General features: G+C 45.3%; 1 protein-coding gene across 1 annotated transcript; it reads right to left on the bottom strand.

The window, feature by feature from the left end:
* Nucleotides 1-8,953: 8,953 nt before the first annotated feature.
* Nucleotides 8,954-14,410, bottom strand: TRIL (TLR4 interactor with leucine rich repeats). Its single transcript, XM_019958832.2, has one exon. It carries the CDS (start codon nucleotides 13,644-13,646, stop codon nucleotides 11,214-11,216), a length of 2,433 nt encoding a protein of 810 aa, XP_019814391.2. The 5' UTR covers nucleotides 13,647-14,410; the 3' UTR covers nucleotides 8,954-11,213.
* Nucleotides 14,411-20,656: the final 6,246 nt, after the last annotated feature.

The raw sequence follows: 20,656 nt of genomic DNA, 5'->3' as shown, positions 1-20,656 counted from the left end.
AAAAAAAAAAATTCACTGGCATATATGAGAACCTACTATGTGAAACGCACTATGCAGGAATATGCTATGATGGGAATACCAACATAAATAGGACACAATTCCAGATTTATTCTCAGCAACATGAAATCTCTACATAACACACTGAGGGAAGAAACATATGTTAAGTTTCCCAGATGTTCATTTTTTGAGAACTATGTTCCTATATTAAAGGTAGAAAAAGTAGGATCATATTGTACTATCTTACATACCATCTTCCAGCACCCAAATCAGTTTTCAACTGTTCTTATATAAATGTACATTTGGTGGGATTACAGCTATTTAATGACTTGCCTCAGCACAGGAGTGCATATGACTTAGGTGAACAGTCTGGCATGTGTGTCTTAGAGGGAATGGTTGAACAACTGCCTTGTAAACTCATCAATAAGCAGGTAGCCAGGAACTCGAAGCTATTCAGGCTCTATGGAGAAACAGAGAAATGCAAAATGGGATTTTTGTCCTAAGGGAGCTTACACAGTAGTGGAAAGAACTAACCTCATAGCGCAAGATAGTGACCCATCCATGTCAATACAGAGGGAAGCAATTGTGGCTGTGAGATGGACTGCATGTCAATCATCAAATATTTACAGAAGAATAATGTAACTCTGGGTATTGCCCTTGATGTATGACACATAATAAGAGAAACAGGCAACACATAAAGGCCAAATTACTTAGAGATGATTTTTAAAGTACTGTTTTGGTGTAGCCTGACAGAAGAGTTTTCTCTTCTTCTGGGCATAAGGAATATTTGTCTCGGTCTTGAGTATTCTTCTGACATAAAATCTAGCATTCAAATAAAACTTACAAGACTTACAATGCTTAGAATAAAAAAGCATGAAAAATAGCCTATTGCTAAATAAAAACCAATCAATAAAACTAGATTCAGAGATGTCTAGATGCTGAAACTATTAGACAGGAACTTTACTATAACTAAGAATCAATATATTAAAAGATCTACTGGAAAATTATACAACACGCATGAACAGATATGGAATTTCAACAAATAGAAACAAACAAAAAAACAAAAAACCCAGCTAGGAAAAAAAGGTATCAGAGATGAATAATTCCTTAAAGGGCTAATTAGCAGACTGCAACCAGTTGGAAAACGATTAGTAAACTTAAAGATAGGCCAATAGAGATGGTTTAAGTAGAATTACAAAGATTTTAAATGTGTAAAAGAAAAAAAAGTACAGAATATCCAAGAGGACAAAATCAAGCAGTCTAACATATGTGTAATTAAATTTCCAGATAAAAAAGAGAGAAAAAAAAAGCAGGACAGAAGAAATATTTAAAGAACTATTTCAAATGACTCAATTTCCTAAAACTACTGAAAGACAACCACAGATGCAAGAAGCTCAGAGAGAAGTAAGTAGTTAGAACAATGTTTTAAACACATGGACATATCACAAGCAAACTGCTGAAAGACAACTTAAAGAGAAAATCTTGAATGTAGCCAGAACAAAGAGAGGCATTATATAGAGAATCCAGTGTAATTAGAGCAGACCCCTTGCCAAAAGCTAAGCAAGCTAGATAACAGTGGGGAAACATTTCTAACGTACTGAAAGAAAAGCAAAAGTCAGTGAAGAAATCTCTAACCCCCACAAAAGAAATTCTTGTAAAATAAAAACATTTCCTGAAAAAAACAGAACTTCACTACAAGAAATGTTAAAGGAAGTTCTTCAGGCAGGAGTACAGTATCATACAGAAACTGGGACTTACCACCCAAATTACAGGGCACCAGAAATTATTTTTTTAAAGAGAATATATATGTATCACAATATGTTATATATGTAAGTACATATATTATTTTACATCTATATATGTGTTTATATATACATATATATATGTGTATGTGTATATATATATATATATAAAATTTCCCTCAAAAAAAAACTGAACTGGTTATATTTTTAGCAGGGATGGAGACATTATATAATACAAAGGGACTATTATATAATAAGATATGACAATCCAAAACAGGAAACTTCAAAATATACACACAAAACATGAGATAACTGAAAAGAGATATAGACAAATCCATATTTCTTTCTCATTATCTTAATTGAGTAGGTAGACAAAAGAATCAGTAACAAAACAGAAGAGTTGAACAATACTATCAACCAGCTATGTTTACTTAACATTTACAAGATACTTTACATGAAAATAGCAGAATATATAAATTCTTTTCATGTGCACATGGAACATTTATCAATACAGAAAGTATTCTGGGTCATAAAACAAAATTTAACAAGTTTTAAAGAATTGAAATCTCTGACCACAAAGGAATCAAGCTAGAAATCAACAACAGAATGATGTCTGGAAAATCTCCAAATATTTGGAAATTAAACAACACACTTCCCCATGATGCGAAGAGCTGACTCATTTGAAAAGACCCTGATGCTGAAAAGATTGAGGGCAGGAGGAGAAGGGGATGACACAGGATGAGATGGTTGGATGGCATCACCGACTCAATGGACATAGATTTGGGTGGACTCCGGGAGTTGGTGATGGACAGGGAGGCCTGGCGTGCTGCGGTTCATGGGGTCACAAAGAGTCGGACACGACTGAGCAACTGAACTGAACTTCTAAATAACTCAAGGGTCACAGGAGACCATCTGGAAATCAGAAAATACTTTCAGTTGAGTAAAAATTGAAATGCAACATAACAAAATCTGTAGGGAACTTGATGACCTTTATAGTATCAAATGACTATATTAGTAGAAAAAAAAGGTCACAGTAATTTTACTAAAGATTTTACATTCAGAAACTAGAAAAAGAAGAGATCAAAAGCAAGGAGAATGTTGAGAATGATGATGAAGATAAGAACATAAATTAATAAAATTGAATGAACTGGAAAAGGGGATACAGCAGATGGGATCAGGGATGCACTTAACCCCCGCATGTACTTAGGCCTGGGATGCACTTAGGCTTTTCCTCTTTTTGTGGCACACTGCCTGAAAATTGGGGAAGTAGTAAATGTGCAAAAGTAAGAAAAGATACATAAGTAGGTACATTTTTAATGTATGATAAACAGCACCAAAGAAGACACCAGAGACTGTGCACATGTAGCAAAAGAGCAAACACTTCAGAGACAATCGCTAGAAAATACCAAACTAAAATTGTCTAAAAAAAAAAAAAGAAAGCAACCCTTTCACTTCCATCCTCAGCACACACCCCCAAAGCCACCATCGTCTACAATACAACCACACCTATGTGGTTGCCATGCAAAAGAGAAAATGCTAAAAATAAAACTACTATATTATCCAGCTACCCACTTTTGGGTATTTATTTATTCAACAAACACAAAAAACACTAACTTAAAAAGAAAAGTGCACCCCTATGTTCATTGCAGCATTATTTACAACAGCCAAAATATGGAAACCACCTAAGTGACCATCAACAGATGAATGGACAGAGAAGATGTGATATACATATACTGTGGAGTATTACTCGGCCATAAAAAGAAAGGAATCTTGCCATTTTTTACAACATGGATGGAGTTTGAGGATATCATGCTAAGTGAAATAAATCAGACAGAACTCTGAGATCCAGAGGACAGATGTAACTAGACTTCTTGTGGTGACTACTCTGTAGTGTACCTTGTATACAAAGATCCAAGGATTATGTTGTACATTTGAAGCTAATTTTATGTACCAATTTTACTTTAAAAAAAGATTGCTCAAAGGATAGAAAAGTTAATTTATGGCGTTGACAAAAGGGGTAGTGGGTACAGGAGAAGGATTGGGGAGATGAAACGTATGGTTAATCTTCATTATTCACAGGTTATTTGTTTGTAAGATCACCTACTCACCTGAATTTATCTGTAACCCCAGAATCACTGCTCTGCAGTACTTTCACAGCCGCTGGGCAACACGCACAGAGTAGTGGGAAATCTGAGTGGCCCTGTGTGTTCCGAGCTGGTACTGAACAAAACACCATTTTGCCTTCTTGTTTCGTATCTCATACTCTAAACAAGTGTCCTTTTCACAGTCTGTTTAGTGCTGCTGCTGCTGCTGCTAAGTCGCTTCAGTTGTGTCTGACTCTCTGCGATCCCAGAGACGGTAGCCCACCAGACTTCCCCGCCCCTGGGATTCTCCAGGCAAGAACCCTGGCATGGGTTGCCATTTCCTTCTCCAATGCATGAAAGTGAAAAGTGAAAGTGAAGTCGTTCAGTTGTGCCCGATTCTTAGCGACCCCATGGACTGCAGCTTACTAGGCTCCTCTGTCCATGGATTTTCCAGGCAAGGGTACTGGAGTGGGGTGCCATTGCCTTCTCCCTATTTAGTGCTACTTTTTTTTTTTTTTTTTAATTTTTGTGCTTTTTGTTGGTGATTTTGTGGTTTGAAAGGGCTCCCAAGCATAGTGCAGAAGTGCTGGCTAGTGCCCCTAAGGAAGGCCTGAAAGGCTGTGATGAGTCTTGGGGAGAAAATATATGTGTTAGATACACTTTCTTCAGGCATAGGTTATAGTGTGGTGAGCCATGAGTTCAAGGTTAATGAGTCAATGATATGTACTAAATATGGTATCTTTAAACAGAAAGTGAAAGTGAAGTCGCTCAGTCATGTCCGACTCTTTGCAATCCCATGGACTGTAGTCTACCAGGCTTCTCTGTCCATGGGATTTTCCAGGCAAGAGTACTGGAGTGGGTTGCCATTTCCTTCTCCAGGGGATCTTCCTGACCCAGGGATCAAACCCAGGTCTCCTGCATTGCAGGCAGGCGCTTTACCCTCTGAGCCACCGGGAAGCACACATAAAATATGGTTATATGTTGATGAGCTGATGAAAATGTTGTGACCAGAGACACACAGGAACCTAACCCTGAATTTCCCCTGGGAGCAATAGTTCAGTGTCTGAACTATAATTTAATGTTTGCTGTGACCTTACACAACATAACTTCTGTGAAAAAGGAGAGCTGACTGTCAGAAGGACACACATCAATCTCACAATGGTAGCTGGGAAAGACAGTCAGGGGCTTTGTCAATAAATACACTTATTAAGGCTGAAAACAAACACTGCAAAATGTGAACTGTTGTTGAGTGGTGATATATGGGTGTTGTGATCCACACAGTCAAAGGCTTTAGCATAGTCAATAAAGCAGAAATAGATGTTTTTCTGGAACTCTCTTGCTTTTTCGATGATCCAATGGATGTTGGCAGTTTGATCTCTGGTTCCTCTTTTTCTAAATCCAGCTTGAACATCTGGAAGTTCTTGGTTCACATATTGTTGAAGCTTGGCTTGGAGAATTTTGAGCATTGCTTTGCTAGCGTGTGAGATGAGTGCAATTGTGCAGTAGACTGAACATTCTTTGGCATTGCCTTTCTTTGGGATTGGAATGGAAACTGCCCTTTTCCAGTCCTGTGGCCATTGCTGAGTTTTCCAAATTTGCTGGCACATTGAGTGCAGCACTTTCACAGCATTATCTTTTAGGATTTGAAATAGCCCAGTTGGAATTCCTGGAGAAGGCAATGGCACCCCACTCCAGGACTCTTGCCTGGAAAATCCCATGGACGGAGGAGCCTGGCAGGCTGCAGTTCATGGGGTCTCTAAGAGTCGCATAAGACTAAGCGACTTCACTTTCACTTTTCACTTTCATGCTTTGGAGAAGGAAATGGCAACCCACTCCAGTGTTCTTGCCTGGAGAATCCCAGGGACGGGGGAGCCTGGTGGGCTGCCGTCTATGGGGTCGCACAGAGTCGGACACGACTGAAGCGACTTAGCAGCAGCAGCAGTTGGAATTCCATCACCTCCACTAGCTTTTTTCGTAGTGATGCTTCCTAAGGCCCCCTTGACTTTGGACTCCAGGATGTCTGGCTCTAGGTGAGTGATCACACCATCATGGTTATCTGGGTCTTTAAGATCTTTTTTGGTATAGTTTCCCAACAAACTGTGGAAAATTCTTAAAGAGATGGGAATACCAGACCACCTTACCTGCCTCCTGAGGAATCTGTATGCAGGTCAAGAAGCAACAGTTAGAAATGGACAGGGAACAACAGACTGGTTCCAAACAGGAAAAGGAGTACGTCAAGGCTGTATATTGTCACCCTGCTTATTTAACTTATATGCAGAGTACATCATGTGAAATGCCAGGCTGGATGAAGCACAAGCTGGAATTAAGATTGCCGGGAGAAATATCAATAACCTCAGATATGCAGATGACACCACCCTTATGGCAGAAAGTGAAGAGGAACTGAAGAGCCTCTTGATGAAAGTGAAAAAGGAGAGTGAAAGAGCTAGCTTAATATTCAACATTCAAAAAACTAAGATCGTGGCACCCGGTTCCATTCATTTCAGTTCAGTTCAGTCGCTCAGTCGTGTACTTCATGGTAAATAGATGGGGAAACAATGCAAACAGTGAGAGACTTTATTTTTTGGGGCTCCAAAAATCACTGCAGATGGTGACTGCAGCCATGAAATTAAAAGACGCTTGCTCCTTGGAAGAAAAGCTATGACCAACCTAGACAGCATATTAAAAAACAGGAACATTACTTTGCCAACAAAGTCCGTCTATATTCATTGGAAGGACTGATGCTGAAGCTGAAGCTTCAATACTTTGGCCACCTGATGCGAAGATCTGACTCATTGGAAAAGACCCTGATGCTGGGCAAGACTGAAGGCAGAAGGAGAAGGGGATGACAGGATGAGCTGGTTGGATGGCATCACTGACTTGATGGACATGAGTTTGAGCAAGCTCTGGGAGTCGGTGATGAACAAGGAAGCCTGGCGTGCTGCAGTCCATTAGGCCCCAAAGAGTTGGACATGACTGAGGAACTGAACTGAACCAGTATGGGTATTTGTTATTATTTGCACTCATTTTCATTTCCTAAAGTAAAAATCCTTAGAAGGACACCACAACTGAGAAAAAAAGGAATAAAAGCGTGATCACCATTAAAAGTGTGCATATATACTAAGAGTTAAGTATACAGTTAGTTGCAGGGTAAGCATCAGTTCATCAAAACCTTTAACTTGGAAAAGTGAATAATTGCTACTTGGCTATAGCTGGTCTTAACCTAAAACAATGCGGCTATCTCAGCATTAACTATGGCACAGGACTAGCATTTATGAAAATCTGGTGAATTTGAAACAAATTTTTATGAAGTTACAGATTCAGGAGATGCTGTTGCTTACAGTGTTAGTACATGACAATTTGTCTGTCTGATGCTAGTTCACAGCCAAATTACAAAGCCCGGTTTCTGTGCCATAAGGAATCACAATGCCTGTAGCTTAAAATCTCTCAAATAGATGCAGTGGGATATTTTGGTATTCTGCCCCAAGATAAAGCAACCAGGTATCAGGAAGCTACTTTTTCCCCTAATTATTTCAGTAGTCAATGTAAGTATAACCTCTAAATACCTCTGTTTCCCATGCAAAATGAATACTATTTGCCAGATGATTGGGAAGGATAAAGTGACCTTAAATCCCTAAGAAAAAGCACTTGTGAATGCAAAGTATCCTTTTAAGTAAACTAAGTGTAAAGGACACTTGGAGATGCTATCACTAAATTAATGGGAAGTAGTGGGGCGCTGTAAACGGCAAGACCATTTACACAGTCTTAGTTCTGATCTAAAAGATGAATTAATTTATGTCAAGAGTTTAATAAACATAGGACATGTTGCTCAAATACTAGTATATTCTTTTTTAAATAGTGAGAAAATATTTCAAGAGCTATCCTTCCACACCAAATCATAGAAGAGCTTCAATTAACCAAAACAAGGAGAGGGAAGAGTGACTGGTAGTATTATCTGAATTTTGATTGGTTAAGGGCTTAAGCATATCACCTACCCATGAAACTTCTAAAATGTATCATATAACTTCTAAATGTGTCATTCCCTGCCAATAGGGTCACACTGCTACCAACAATACCAATAATACATGTTATGTATTCTTGGTACATTGAAGAACTGCTTATTGAAGTTCTGCCTTATAACTGGTGCTGTCTAATGCTTTTTACTTATTTATTCCTTAAAATAGCGCTACGCAGTCAAGACCCAGGATAAGTGATTAAGTAAACAGAAAGAATCTCAGATGACTTAAAATTCTTTCATCCCTTCCTTAAAATCATTCTGAATTTTAGTGATGCTATAATTCTCTGAGATGGTGAAGATAGGAGGCCTGTAAGAATGTTTTGATCCTGGGTCATGGTCTGGAATTTTGAATACATTTGTGGTACTAGAATGCTTCATGGTCACTTATCTCCAAGTCTCAGAAGCAGAGGAGGGAGTGGTTAAATACAAATACCAGGTAACCCAGTGTCTGCTGTAATAGTTTCTTAATATGCAGTAGCTCCCCATGTTACTGTACTTCTGGGAAAAACCAGGTGTTTGGCAAATTAGTGAAGGTGTTCTGAACACATGCTAATTACTACCTGGCAGCATCATAAAATGATCTGCTTTATGAAAGCAATAATCTTACTGGCTGAGCTGAGGACCCCAACACATTCCAGCCTGCATCAATGGCTCTTTAACTGAACACTCCTAACTCTCACAAAGTTTTTTTTTTTCTTTAGGAATTTTATTTTTCATGTACTTTTTAATGGCAAAGATGGCCTCTAGGTCAAGAAAATTTCTTCTTATTTTTGACCTTGAGAGTCTAAGAGCTTGACTTTTAATTCAGTGTTTTTTAAACAACTGGAACCTGCTGAGACCCATTATTTTACTGTCACTTGTGTTCTGACAGCATTTTCACATCATGGTGGACCACCTGCTTCTAAAGCCATCTCATTGTTTCTTTGGGAAAAAAGTCACAAGCATTTCTTAAAAAGAAAGTCCACACTCTACTTGGAAATGGAAACTAAAAGACAGCGAAAGAGGACAGAAAGACTTCCAGTTTGTTTCATCTTCATTGATGAAAACTGCTGTATAAAAATTCAGTGTACCATTATGAAAGGCTGTAAAATATTTGGAAACTCCAAGAAAACATCTCCATTAGTAAGTGGGTTTATTGACATAACTGAACATAACAATGTATAACATTTATTCATTTCCCACTGAAAGACTTTCCAGTGAAAGTGTTTTTACATGGATTCAGGCATTAACCATTTTCAGTGATTTTTGCAGTTGAAAGGGTAGGTGGTGGGAAGAACCAGAGGTCTGTTTCAGACTTTCAAAGGGACTCACTTTATTACATCGCTGGGTAAGAAAAGCAAGAGCTAAGAAATGCAATTGCTCTCTGAATGAAAAAGCTAGGAGCACAAAAGGTGCAAGACAACCACAAGGTTGCAAATAAGAGCAAATTCCACTTCTCCCAAGGCTCAGAATCTGAAGCAAGCCCCAGCCACAAACTACGAATGACAGTCTATTTCCTGTGGTTTATTAAGTTTGGGCCCCACAGATAAGACTGCCAGAAAAGCAGCTGTACTTTAAGTGGTCTGGACATTTACTCATCTGAACATAAACAAAGATCAGTTCATTTAAATCCCTGTGTTCCTACTCAGCTGCTGGGACAAGGCAGGCCTGGTTCAGTGGAGACGAAACGGAAAAGGGGTGAAGCGGGGTTGAAGGACCTCTGGAATATGACAGATTCCCTGAGTCTTCAGGACCCTCGGGGGCTTAAGGCCCTAAACAGAAAATTCACTGTTAGCCTTAGCACCTTTGCAGTGGCTTGCCCAGCACCCTGCCGCCAATGAATCTGTAACCACGATGAATATAACCATCTTGTACATCTTCTAAGTGACTGTGTTTAGACCACACACAAAATTATTCATGTAAACCAAAGCACTACATCTAGTGATAAACATCTACTTCATAAATATCAAGGAATGAAAGTATCCCAAAGAGTTGAAAACAACTGAACAAATAAAGACTAACCCTAAGCTTAAAACAAAAACATTTTTTAAAAATACTGCAATTATCAACTAAAAGCTAAGTTTTAGTAACATGGGGGAAAAAACCACTGGGTAGTGGAGGGATTAATTTGCAAAATATATAATTATTTCACAGTGAGGTTTAAGTATTCCTAACAATCTTCTGGTTTTAGTAGAAACATACAACCACTGATGCACATTTTTTTCACACCCCCCCACTCTTTCATATAAGACAATAACGTGATCAAACATTACACTATCAATTGCAAGTCACCTTTTGCTCACCTCCTATCAGGAAATTACCTTGATCACTTAACTGTGCAGTTCAAGAGAAGTATGGCACAGTCAACTGCATGTTACTGATAAAAACATGAGAAGTACCACATCACATTTATTCCAACCTGGACAGGTCATCAGAGATGTGGTAAAATGAACTACAACGATGGCATTCTCTATGGGGTCATCAGTTATGCACACCTTACATTCTTTTATGGACTCTGGCATTGAAGTTTCCTTTTCCACATGTAAGTTTAAAAAATAAAATTAAAAAAGCCACAGGAGCAACCCCGACAGAGAAGTCTTGCATGCAGCCTCCTCCTGAGAAACTCTGTAATCTTAGTTAACCCGAAGGTCAGCACATGTTTTCCTGGTGTTAATGTTAAAAGGAAAATAGTTGAACTGCCCTGCTCAACTAAAACGGTCCTTGAGTTTACTGGTCAGTTTGTTAAATGTCAGAAATCTTCACATTTTTGAAAAAAAAAAAAGTAGCATCTCTAATTATTTAAACATTAAGTTATCCTGAACGTTCTATCAGTCAACAAGAGTTCCTCCAAGAGTGTGTTAAACTTCACCACCAGTTTACAACGTCACCCTTCTTGGCAGAGACCACCAGACCAGTGGAGTCAGTTGCCAAGCTACCTTTGTAATGGTAATACGTTCTTTTTTTCCTTAAATAGAAACTCCAATAAACAAAAATACAAGCATCCATTTCTTTCATGGCCACGTAGGGGGCAACGAGCACCCTTTTCTACCCCAGAGGCCAGACTACTGCATTAAAAAAGTCCATTCTCACAGCTGCACCAGCGTAGAAAAGAAGGCTTCCAGTCTCTTGACCCCACCATCCATTTGTCCCTTATTCTTGGTCTTGACCACCAACACCAACCATTTACTTCATGAGCAAGCCTCGGGATTTGGGGGGTGGTGCGGATTTAGCTGCTATCTGTCTTCTTTGGCCCTTCTGGCAAATGTACAAAAGGGAGAAAAGAGAAGGTCTGATAAAAAGAGATCTTCCCCTGAGGTGGGTTGCTGGGGCCCGCGGACAGGCGGCTCCCCAGGCCAAGGAGATAGTCTCCACACCCCCTGGAGGCCCTGGATCTACTTAGTCGGCAAATCGCTGCAGGAGATGGTCCTCCCGCCGGAGGCTGCCGCCTGCGCCGCCGCCCCCACTGTCCATGAAGCGGCCGCACGGGAACTCGATGAGGTCCGCTTCGCTGAGCGCGCACACGGTGGTGCGCGGCCGGTGCGACTGGAAGCCAGAGAAGTCGGCTGACACGCCAGTGCCCATGGAGCGCAGAGGTCGTCGGGTAGAGTACATGTGGCGAACGTGGACGGGAGCCCCGCCCTTTCGCCTGGCCCGCAGCTTCCTCCGCAGCCAGCGCGACGCCCAGGCCGCCAAGGCCAGGAGCACCAGCAGTGCGTTGGCGGCCAGCAGGGCCAAGGTCAGCAGTTGGTAGTCAACACCGCCCTGGCTCCCAGGCTCTGGCAGGGTGACCAGCCCCGCGCAGTGGTCGCGGGGAGCCACCGGGCAGACCCGACCACCGAGCACGCCCTCCACACACACCAGATAGGGGGTGTCTCCGCGCAGCTCGCGCAGCGTGGCCGAGTCGCTGCGCTCGGGCAGGTAGACGAAGCGGTGGAATTTAGGCTGCTGGCCAAAGCGGTCGAAGAGCAGGCGGAAGCGCGCGCCGCCCAGCGGCCTTGGGCTGCGGTGCTTGCGCACAGCCCAGCGTACCGAGGCGCTGTCGGCGCCCACTGCCTCCACCGTCAGGTTGCACAGGATAAACTTGTTGAAGTCACATGGGTCGGATACCAGCGGCGGCAGGCCGACCCCGCCGTCGGACTGGGCGGCGCTCTCCTGCTGCTGCGCCGCTAGGCGCTGTTTCGCCGCGCGCTGCCAGGGGTCGCCGGCTGGCGCATAGGAGAGCGTGGCCGTCTGGGTGGGTTCCGCGGGGTCGGGATCCGACGGAGTCGGACGTGCCCGCTCAGGCTTCTCGAGGAGGTCCAGCGGGTGTGGCGCCGTGCCCGCGGCAGCAGCGGCATTGGAACCCGGCTGCTGGAGGCCCGGGCCCCGCCGACTCAGCCTTAGGGCGCTGCGGTTACCCAAAAGCTCCCTGGCTGCTCCATCCCAGGCCATCCCTGGCAGAACTCGACTCCGCTGCTGTGGCTGTGGCTGCGGTAGCAGCTCCTCCGCGAGGGCACCTGCAGGGGGCGCCACCTCCTCCCCTGGAGCTGTGGGTAGGGGCCGCCGCTTGTTGTCGGCAATCGGGGGAACCGAGGATGTGGGATCTGTGCAAGACCCGTTCTGCAGTTGCTGGTCATCCAGGTAATCCAGGTACTTGCCCCGCAGGGCCGGAGGGTGGCGACACTGCACGAAAACGGTGAGGAGCCGGCCCTGTGAGTGCCAGTCGCCCATCCAGCGCTTCAGACCCCGCAGCCGGCAGTCACAGGTCCAGCCATTGCCGTCTAGATCCAGCCGGTAGAGGGCCGGGCTGGCCGCGAAGATGTCCCCGGAGAGGGCGCTGAGCGCGTTGTCGCGCAAACTGAGCTCGCGCAGCCGGCCCAGGCGGCCAAACACAGTGGGGTGCAGAGTGGACAGCTCATTGCCGCTCAGGTCCAGCGCCTCCAGGCTATGCAGAGGTTCCAGCAGTGCCACAGGCAGCTGGCTCAGCCGATTGCCCTCCAGGCGCAGCTCGCGTAAGGCCTCTAACCCCCAAAATGCCTCGGGCGCGAGGTGCGTGAGCTGGTTGCCCCTGAGTGAGAGTAGGCCGAGGCGCGACAGGTGCTGGAAGACGCGCGGCCCGAGGTGCTGCAGGCTGTTGGCCGAGAGGATGAGGGTGGAGAGGGAGCGCAGCGGTGCGAAGGTGGCCGCATGGCGTAGGGAGGGCTGCAGCTCATTGGCAGAGAGGTTGAGAAAGCGCAGCTTCCCCAGTTGGGCGAAGGCGTTCTTGCCCAGAAAGCGGATCCGGTTGGACTCCAGATGTAGGTAGAGCAAGTTGCCCAAGGGGGCAAATACGGCATCCGGCAGCGCCCCCAGGGCATTCCCATCCAGTCGCAGCTTGACCAGGCTCTCCAGGCCCTCGAAGGAACCGCGGCTGAGGCGACCGATCTCGTTCCCGTTGGCGTAGAGGATGCGCAGCTTGCGCAGCGGGGCCAGGGTGCCCGGGGCGAGCGCCTGTAAGAGATTGTTGCCCAGGTAGAGCTCCTCCAGCCGCGAGAGCTTCTCGAAGGTCTTGGGGTGCAGCGAGCGAATCTGGTTGTACTGCAGGTCCAGCCGTCTGAGCTGCCCCAGGCGGTGGAAGTCGAAGGCCGTGATGTTGCTTATGAAGTTGCCTCCGAGGCTGTAGGTGAGCACGTCCTGTGGGCTCGGTAGCGAGCTGGTCTTGGGCACGGCTCGGAGCCCTCTGTTGGTGCACAGGAGGTGCTGGGGGTGCTGGCAGTCGCAGCGCTCCGGACACACCGGCTGGGCCCACGGCGGGAGCGCAAGGCAGCCGCACACCACGAGCAGGAAGCGCACGGCGCGGGCAGCCTCCATCGCCGCCCGCCCTGCGTGCTGCGGCCGGATCGTCCTCTTGGCCCGCCGGCTCTGTGTCTCCTCTGCATTCCCCTTGGCCTGGCCAGAGTCGCTAAATGGCCTCTTTCGGACTTCGCAGTGCTGTCCAGCCCCTCCTCCGCCCTTTGTCCGGTGGCTGGCCCGGGTCTCTGCAGGCGGGCTTTGCCGGGCCAAGTCAGGCGGCGCAGGGCGCTCTGCGAGCTCCGGGTGCTACTTGTTGCATTTCTGCCGAAAACTGTTTCTCCGGGTGCGCGTCGGGGTGGGGGTGGGGGTGGGGGGGACGGAGGGAGGGAGCAAGACCTGAGCTTTTTGTTTGCAGCTTGAGTCCGGAGAGCTGGATTCCCTGGCACGGATTCTCCCTGCCGAGCGGATTCCCCAGCTGCAGGCGGGAGCCCTTCCAAGAGCTCCTCCGGGCGCGGCTTGGCTGCTGCGCCCCGGCGGCTTAGCCCCAGCAGCCCGCGCCTCCTCGCTCCGGGTGCGGGAGCGGTAGCGCAACCTCGGTGGAACAGCCCCGGGAGGAGCCGGGAGTGTGCAGGCTGCGTCCGGAAGGGACCCAAGTCGGCGAGTGGAGAGCAAACCGGGCGGAAATTCGTTCTTCCCACACTCTGCCCCCGGGGATGCAGGCGGAGAAAAAGGAGACGGCGGAGGGAGGACAGACCCGGGCAGGGGGAGGAGGAAACGCTAAGTGGCTCCACGTCTGGTCAACGCTAGCCGGGGACGCCAAGTGAGAAAAGTAGGGATTAAAAACAGCTGTACGGGTCGAACACGCCGGACTGGGGGCGGGGATGGATTACCGGGGGAGCAAACGGGATTTGCAGACAGAAACCTTTTTATTTTAGACTAGCACACCAGTCGCTTCGAAGCAGTGGGAGCGCAGCTCGTCTTATTCATTTTTAAGACACTTGCTCTTCCAGGTGGCCCCTTGCAAGAAGTTCAGGCAGCACGGAATCCGCCAGCGATCTCCGGGAAGTTTGGGGAGCACAAGGCCGTCTACCAAGAGCCGCCGGTGGGCCACTGTCGGAAGTGGCTAGGTTGCTCGTTTGGGTTTTTGACATCCTTGTACTGGTGGCCGACAGTCCAGGAGAGGCACCGCCCACCTTTTAGGGATCTGAACAGAGTAGCTGCTTTGCCTTGCTGTAGGCAAGAAGGTGAAGAAACCTCAGAACTGGTTCTACCACCGTGAAAGTGTCTTGTCACATTTTGGTGATTTAGTCCCATTAATTCTCCTGTAGTCTTAGAGCCCTTGGGGCAAGCCCTGCACGTGTGTGTGTGTGTGTGTGTGTGTGTGTGTGTGTGTGTGTGTGTGTGTGTACTAACCTTCACAGACTCTCTGGTTACTCCTACAGCTGGGCCCTCCCCCTTTATGCCTGGGCTTGCAGCAATCTTCAAAGTTTTTGGCCCCCGGTTTTTCAGACCTGATTTGGTTTGGGAAGTCTGAACATTTATTATCCATGGGGAGTGGAGTATTTATTAATGGCTCCATTCAGGGCAGCCCCCACTGAGAATGAGAAGGGCAAGGAAGAGCTGTTAATTACTGTTTGTTCCTGAAAGCTATCCCTTACCTTCATCCCAGGGTGTTCAGAAAAAACGATTTTAAGACCTACTGTATGGAAAATTAAAGCAGACATATCTTCACCTAAAGAGGCTGACAATCTAGTAGAGGGGACAAGACAGGAAAGATTAAATAAGAAACTAAGGCTGTAGAATGAGAAAGCCACTGAGATACAGGTGATTTTGAATAATTCCAGTGTTGATGGTGATTAATTGCCTCATTTAGCAACTCATGCAGGCAAGTGAATTTATAGAAAGATGAGACCATTGGCAGCGTAGTCAATGAGCAGTTATGGATGAGCAGGGACCAGAGAGATGGCATTGGAAGACGGAAGGTAGGTAGGTAGCAAAATGTCCATTCAGGGCACAGTGAGCAGGGAAAGTTTGCTTGTATTTGTTGTGAGATTTCTAGTAAAAGATGAACTTGAGGAAGTAAAAAGTGTCTTTCTGAACAAGATGAAAGATGAAGTTGGCCAGGTGGTTTGGTATTTGGGGTTTTAGTTCTCATGAGAATCCTCTGAAATCTTTTAGTTCTTGACTCCAGTCCTCCTTATGAAGGTCTGGTGCCCTAGAGGGTAAGGCCCAAGCTTGCACCATGTAGAACAAGTTCTCCTAATCTGGGCCCCAGAAGCTTCTAGGAGCTGGCAAGAGAGGTCACTCGACTTTTCAGAGGGAAAAAAACTAAGAAGCTGCTAGCTTTCCAGTTGAGCCACTACCTGGGATGCAGCTGTAGCAGCGTCTACTTTTGAGTCCCCAGCCTGGGGATAACAGCCTTCGGAGCAGGAAGGAGGTCAGAGACTGAGAGGTGTGATGTGGAAGAAGCAGCAGCAGAAATCAGACCCTTCTTTTCTTCTCCTGACTCTTCCAGGAAAATATCCAGAGTGAAGGCTACTCATTCCAGTATTGTTGGGCTTCCCTGGTGGATGATAAAGAGTCCTCCTGCAATACAGGGCACCTGGGTTCGAGCCTGGGTTGGGAAGATCCCTTGGAGGAAGGCATAGCAACCCACTCCAGTATTCTTGCCTGGAGAATCCCATAGACAGAGGAGCCTGGCAGGCTACAGTTCATGTGGTCTCAAAGAGTTGGACATGACTGAGCAACTAAGCACAGCACAGCACAGCACAGCGGAGGACAGCAGGGTCATCCCCCAGAGGCCGCTGCAGTTTGGACTAATCACTCACTCAACAGAGAATGGCTTTCCTTTACATTTAGATGCCTCTAAGTGAGTTGTCCTGGAGAAGGAAATAGCAACCCACTCCAGTATTCTTGCCTGGAGAATTCTATGGACAGAGGAGCGTGGTGGGCTATAGTCCATGGGGTCACAAAGAGTCGAACACGACTGAGTGACTAACACTTAAGTGAGTTGTACAAAGTTATCAGAGTCTTGCTGTGAGGTGCCGAGTTGTCACTTCAGTCATGTCTGACTCTTTGCAACCCTGTGGACTGTAGCCCACCAGGCCTCTCTGTCCATGGGATTCTCCAGGCAAGAGTACTGGAGTGGGTTGCTGTCAGACCCCTGCATATGTTCAGTATTTTTTATTGCCCAGTGCTTAATATTTCTACCAGTAGTCCTGGATTACAGATAGAAATAATATCATCTGTGGTTTCATGTCAAAGGACAACTGGTTTTCCATAGCATTCTGTTTTCTTGAAGTAACCCATCTGCCCCTTGTAGTTAATATTGTTTAAAATAGATACCGTGTGCCAAATTTCAAGTGACTAGAAAGTTTCTGATAGGTGTCCCTAGTACCGTCAATCTAATTTCAGTAAGGGTAAAATTTTGAAATCTGCAGATGAAGTGTGTGTGTGAATGAGTGAGTATGTGTGTGTGTGTGTGTGTGTGTGTGTGTGTGTGTGTGTATGGGTACATAAACGTTCTTTATGAAGAAGCATGATTGCCAACTTTTTAAGAAATGCTTCCTTTTTTAAGGCATGTAACCTGAGGTCAGCTTAACAAATGAATAAGATTAAAAACTGCAAAGCACGCCCCCAGTGGTCTCCATGTCTGCGATGCTACGTGTTCAAGTGTTTGATTTATTTTCAGACCATCTGTCTCTACCAGGAGTTAAAATTTTACTTGAATTCTTTAGTACTTAGAGCCTCTGGTAGTGAAGAGCTATAAAAGCAACTCCATATTGCTGTTGGTGATCAGGCAAGAAGTATTTAGTGAGAATTTAGCATGTGTCAAATCCCAGGATGAGCTGTGGGAATGCAGTGCTGATAAGACACGGGGCCAGACCTCAGGGTGCAGCAATTTAGGAGGGTGGAGAGGCTGCTGGGCGGGGAGCAATTGCAGTGCCAGGTGCTAAGAGCTGTGGGAGCCCTGAGGAGGAGCACCTGGCTGGACTGAGGGCTTGAGGAAGCCTTTCAGAGGAGGTAAGTGCTGAGTACTACCTGCGTGATGGCTAGCGGGGAAGGAGGAGGTGAAACCTGGGGACCGGTGCCAGAGAGTGACTTAGAAATCTCCAAATCTTCTGTCTAAATCTTTGTTGGTGAAATTCTTTTGGCATCTGTGTGGGGTTTTTTTGTTGTTGCTGCTGTTTGTTTTTTAAACCTTTTATTTATTTTTATTTTTTAAATGTTTTTGATGTGGACCATTTTTAAAGTCTTTACTGAATTTGTTGCAGTATTGCTTCTGTTTTATGTTTTGGTTTTTTGGCTGAGAGGCATGTGGAATCCTAGCTCCCTGCCCAGGGATTGAACTTGTACCCCCTGCATTGGAAAGCAATATCTCAACCACTGGACAACCAGAGAAGCCCCCAACATCTGTGTTTTTAAAATAGTAACAAGAAACCTATCTCATACAATGACTTCCAAATAAATAGAGCCTTATTCCCCTTTAAGGTTTTCAGCTGGGAGTTGACATAATCACATTTGCACGGCAGCATCAAGAGATACCTCTCCCAGTGCTCCACAAAGAAAATGTTATCTATCTAGTTCTTGACATCTCAAACCTTGGAATCTCTGACAGAGGTTTCTCTGGGGCATGTGTTGATGGAACATCTAGACTAAGGTATTCATTTATATAACACACTTGGCAAGCATTGTATAGATAACCATATATATGGTACCACTCCTGGACCTGCACTTGACCCTGGACTTTAGAGGGCTGTGTCCAATCCTTCTCTGGTTGTATCCCTCCCCATAAGAGCAGGATGTCAATTTCAGGCTTCCAGAGATATGTACCCACCCACTGCCTACATCCCCACTCCTGTTCAGGGTTCCTGAGACCCTGGAATTCCTTACTTAATTGCCTATGTCTCTGCAGGCCTTTCTGTCCTCTTGGAGACCAGTCATGCCACAAGTGAATATATCCCTAGGGCCAAGAGGAGGCTAAAGGGCAGCTGTCAAAAGAATATGGAGGTGTAGTCTAGGATTTCCACTCTAATGCCCGGAAGGCCTCCAGGAAACTTCTGGTGATACTCCAGGAGCCAGAGCTAAGAGGATAAACCATGGACCAGTGCTCTAACCTCAAGCTTTTCAAACATTGGAGACAGGTCTGTTCCTCTGTAGCATTTTAGGAGAAGAAAGTACATGTACTTGGATTAAAGAACAAGGAGAAAAATTACAGAAGTTGAAAGCATTTTTTAAAAAGTAAATTCTACTTTATTATAACATAGCCTATACCTAATTTTCTATAAAAGCAATAATTTTTAGCCAGAGCAAGGACAGAGTTGTCTCCATTTAAATGCCTATCTCTTAAGTATGTAATGTCTCTGTTTATGGATGGATCCCAGCTTGATCAGGTTCCAGGAGAGTCAAGTATTGATTATGCTTAAGTGTATAATTTGCATAATCACAAGAAGAGAAATCCAGGAAGGAAAGCTATTTGTAAGAGAAACAAGAGCACTGTCGTTTCACTTTTGGAAAATTTGCCCTTTAAATCTCAGGCACACTGTGGGGAATTTGCAGAGGTCAGAAGCAAAAGCAAGTCTGGGCTGGTTCCATGACACATATATGTGGCATGAGGGGTTTCGGCTCTTCTTGCTCAGACTTGGAATCTTGCGCTTGCCAGGGATGTACACACTTTCTTCTCAAGCAACTATGGTTCCCTTGAACGTCAGCTCTAGAGGTGGGAAGGATTCCAGGCCCTGTCTTCAGCAGCCCCTGGAGCTGGTGTGAGTTGGCGCAGGCTGCTCTGGGGCAGGACAATTTAGGGGGAGGAGAGCTCAGGCCTTGCTCCCCACTGCAGGGAGAGGTGGATTTTCCAAGCCCTGCTGGAGCAGCATCCCCAATGTACTCAGGGAAGGCAGCTGTCCCCTCACCCCTTATGAGCCAATGCCAGACAGGCAGTGTGGCAGTGGTCCCTTGGCATGCTATCAGATGAACCCCACCCCCCAAAAAAGCTCTCTATCTGAATTGAGCCCCCTCTTAGCCCCAGTCGGAGAGGCAAGTTTCTTTGCCTTGAGGGTTAGAAATGTGAATAAGAGAACTACTGGTTTCTCTATTTTCCCTTATATAGGGAGTATAGGAATGCAAATTCCTGGCTAGATATTAGCCTTATTATATCAGAATCTCAGGGGGCAAGGCCCTAGCACCTGCAGTGATAAGCCACCGGCTGATGTTTATGCACACTTAAGTTGGAGAAAATTAATAGACACTATTTCCTGAGCACCTGTTCATGATGGACTGATCATATCCTAATAACAACAGTAGTAGCACGGGCACTGGTCTAGTGCTAAGGGCCAGGCAGTGGTCTGAACACTGCATGAAATAACTCATTCATTTCCACAGTTACCTTGTGAGGTAGGGGCTACTTTTATCCCCATTTTACAAGGAGGAAACCAAGGAGCTTATTAAAAATACAGTACCCTAGGCCCACCATCAGACAATCTGATTCAGAACCTCCAGAATAGGGCCTAGGGATCTTTACTTAGCACATTCCCAGATATCATCTTAGTTATTGTGACTGAACAAGAATTCTTATGGGCTTATTCAAACATTTCAGTGTCTTCTTTGCTAGGAGCCTGGGGATGGACAGAGTAGACAAAGCCCATGCCTTCTGGGAGCTCAGGATGTTTGGGGAGTTAAATGTATATAAGATGATAATTTAGGAGGATGGTGTCATAAACACATGAGTGCCATATGCTATGTTCATAGCAATTATTTTCTGAAAAGAAAGTAATAAAGTAAAATCTTTGTAGAAAGTATCAATCCACATAATACTGTCTGTGTCTAAGGCCATTTACAAGGTGTTTCTAACAGTTCAAGAAAATTATGTCTTCGGAAAAAGTCCAAGGATTTTATGTCCAAGGAATGTCCTTATCCATCAGTTCAGAAATGCCTGATTATTTGAAACCAACATGTACAAACAGATTGCGTATCTATAAAACTACAGTGAAATATGGACCCTCTGGCAAGCTAAAAAGGGAGAGATGGTTATTAGCTGAGCATAATAACTTAGGAAATAAGTCAAATTCATATAATTTTGGGACTTCGCA

This window comes from Bos indicus, chromosome 4, assembly GCF_029378745.1.
Source record: "Bos indicus isolate NIAB-ARS_2022 breed Sahiwal x Tharparkar chromosome 4, NIAB-ARS_B.indTharparkar_mat_pri_1.0, whole genome shotgun sequence".
NCBI classification, from domain to species: Eukaryota; Metazoa; Chordata; class Mammalia; order Artiodactyla; family Bovidae; genus Bos; species Bos indicus.
This window is presented reverse-complemented; position numbering and strand designations above follow the sequence as displayed.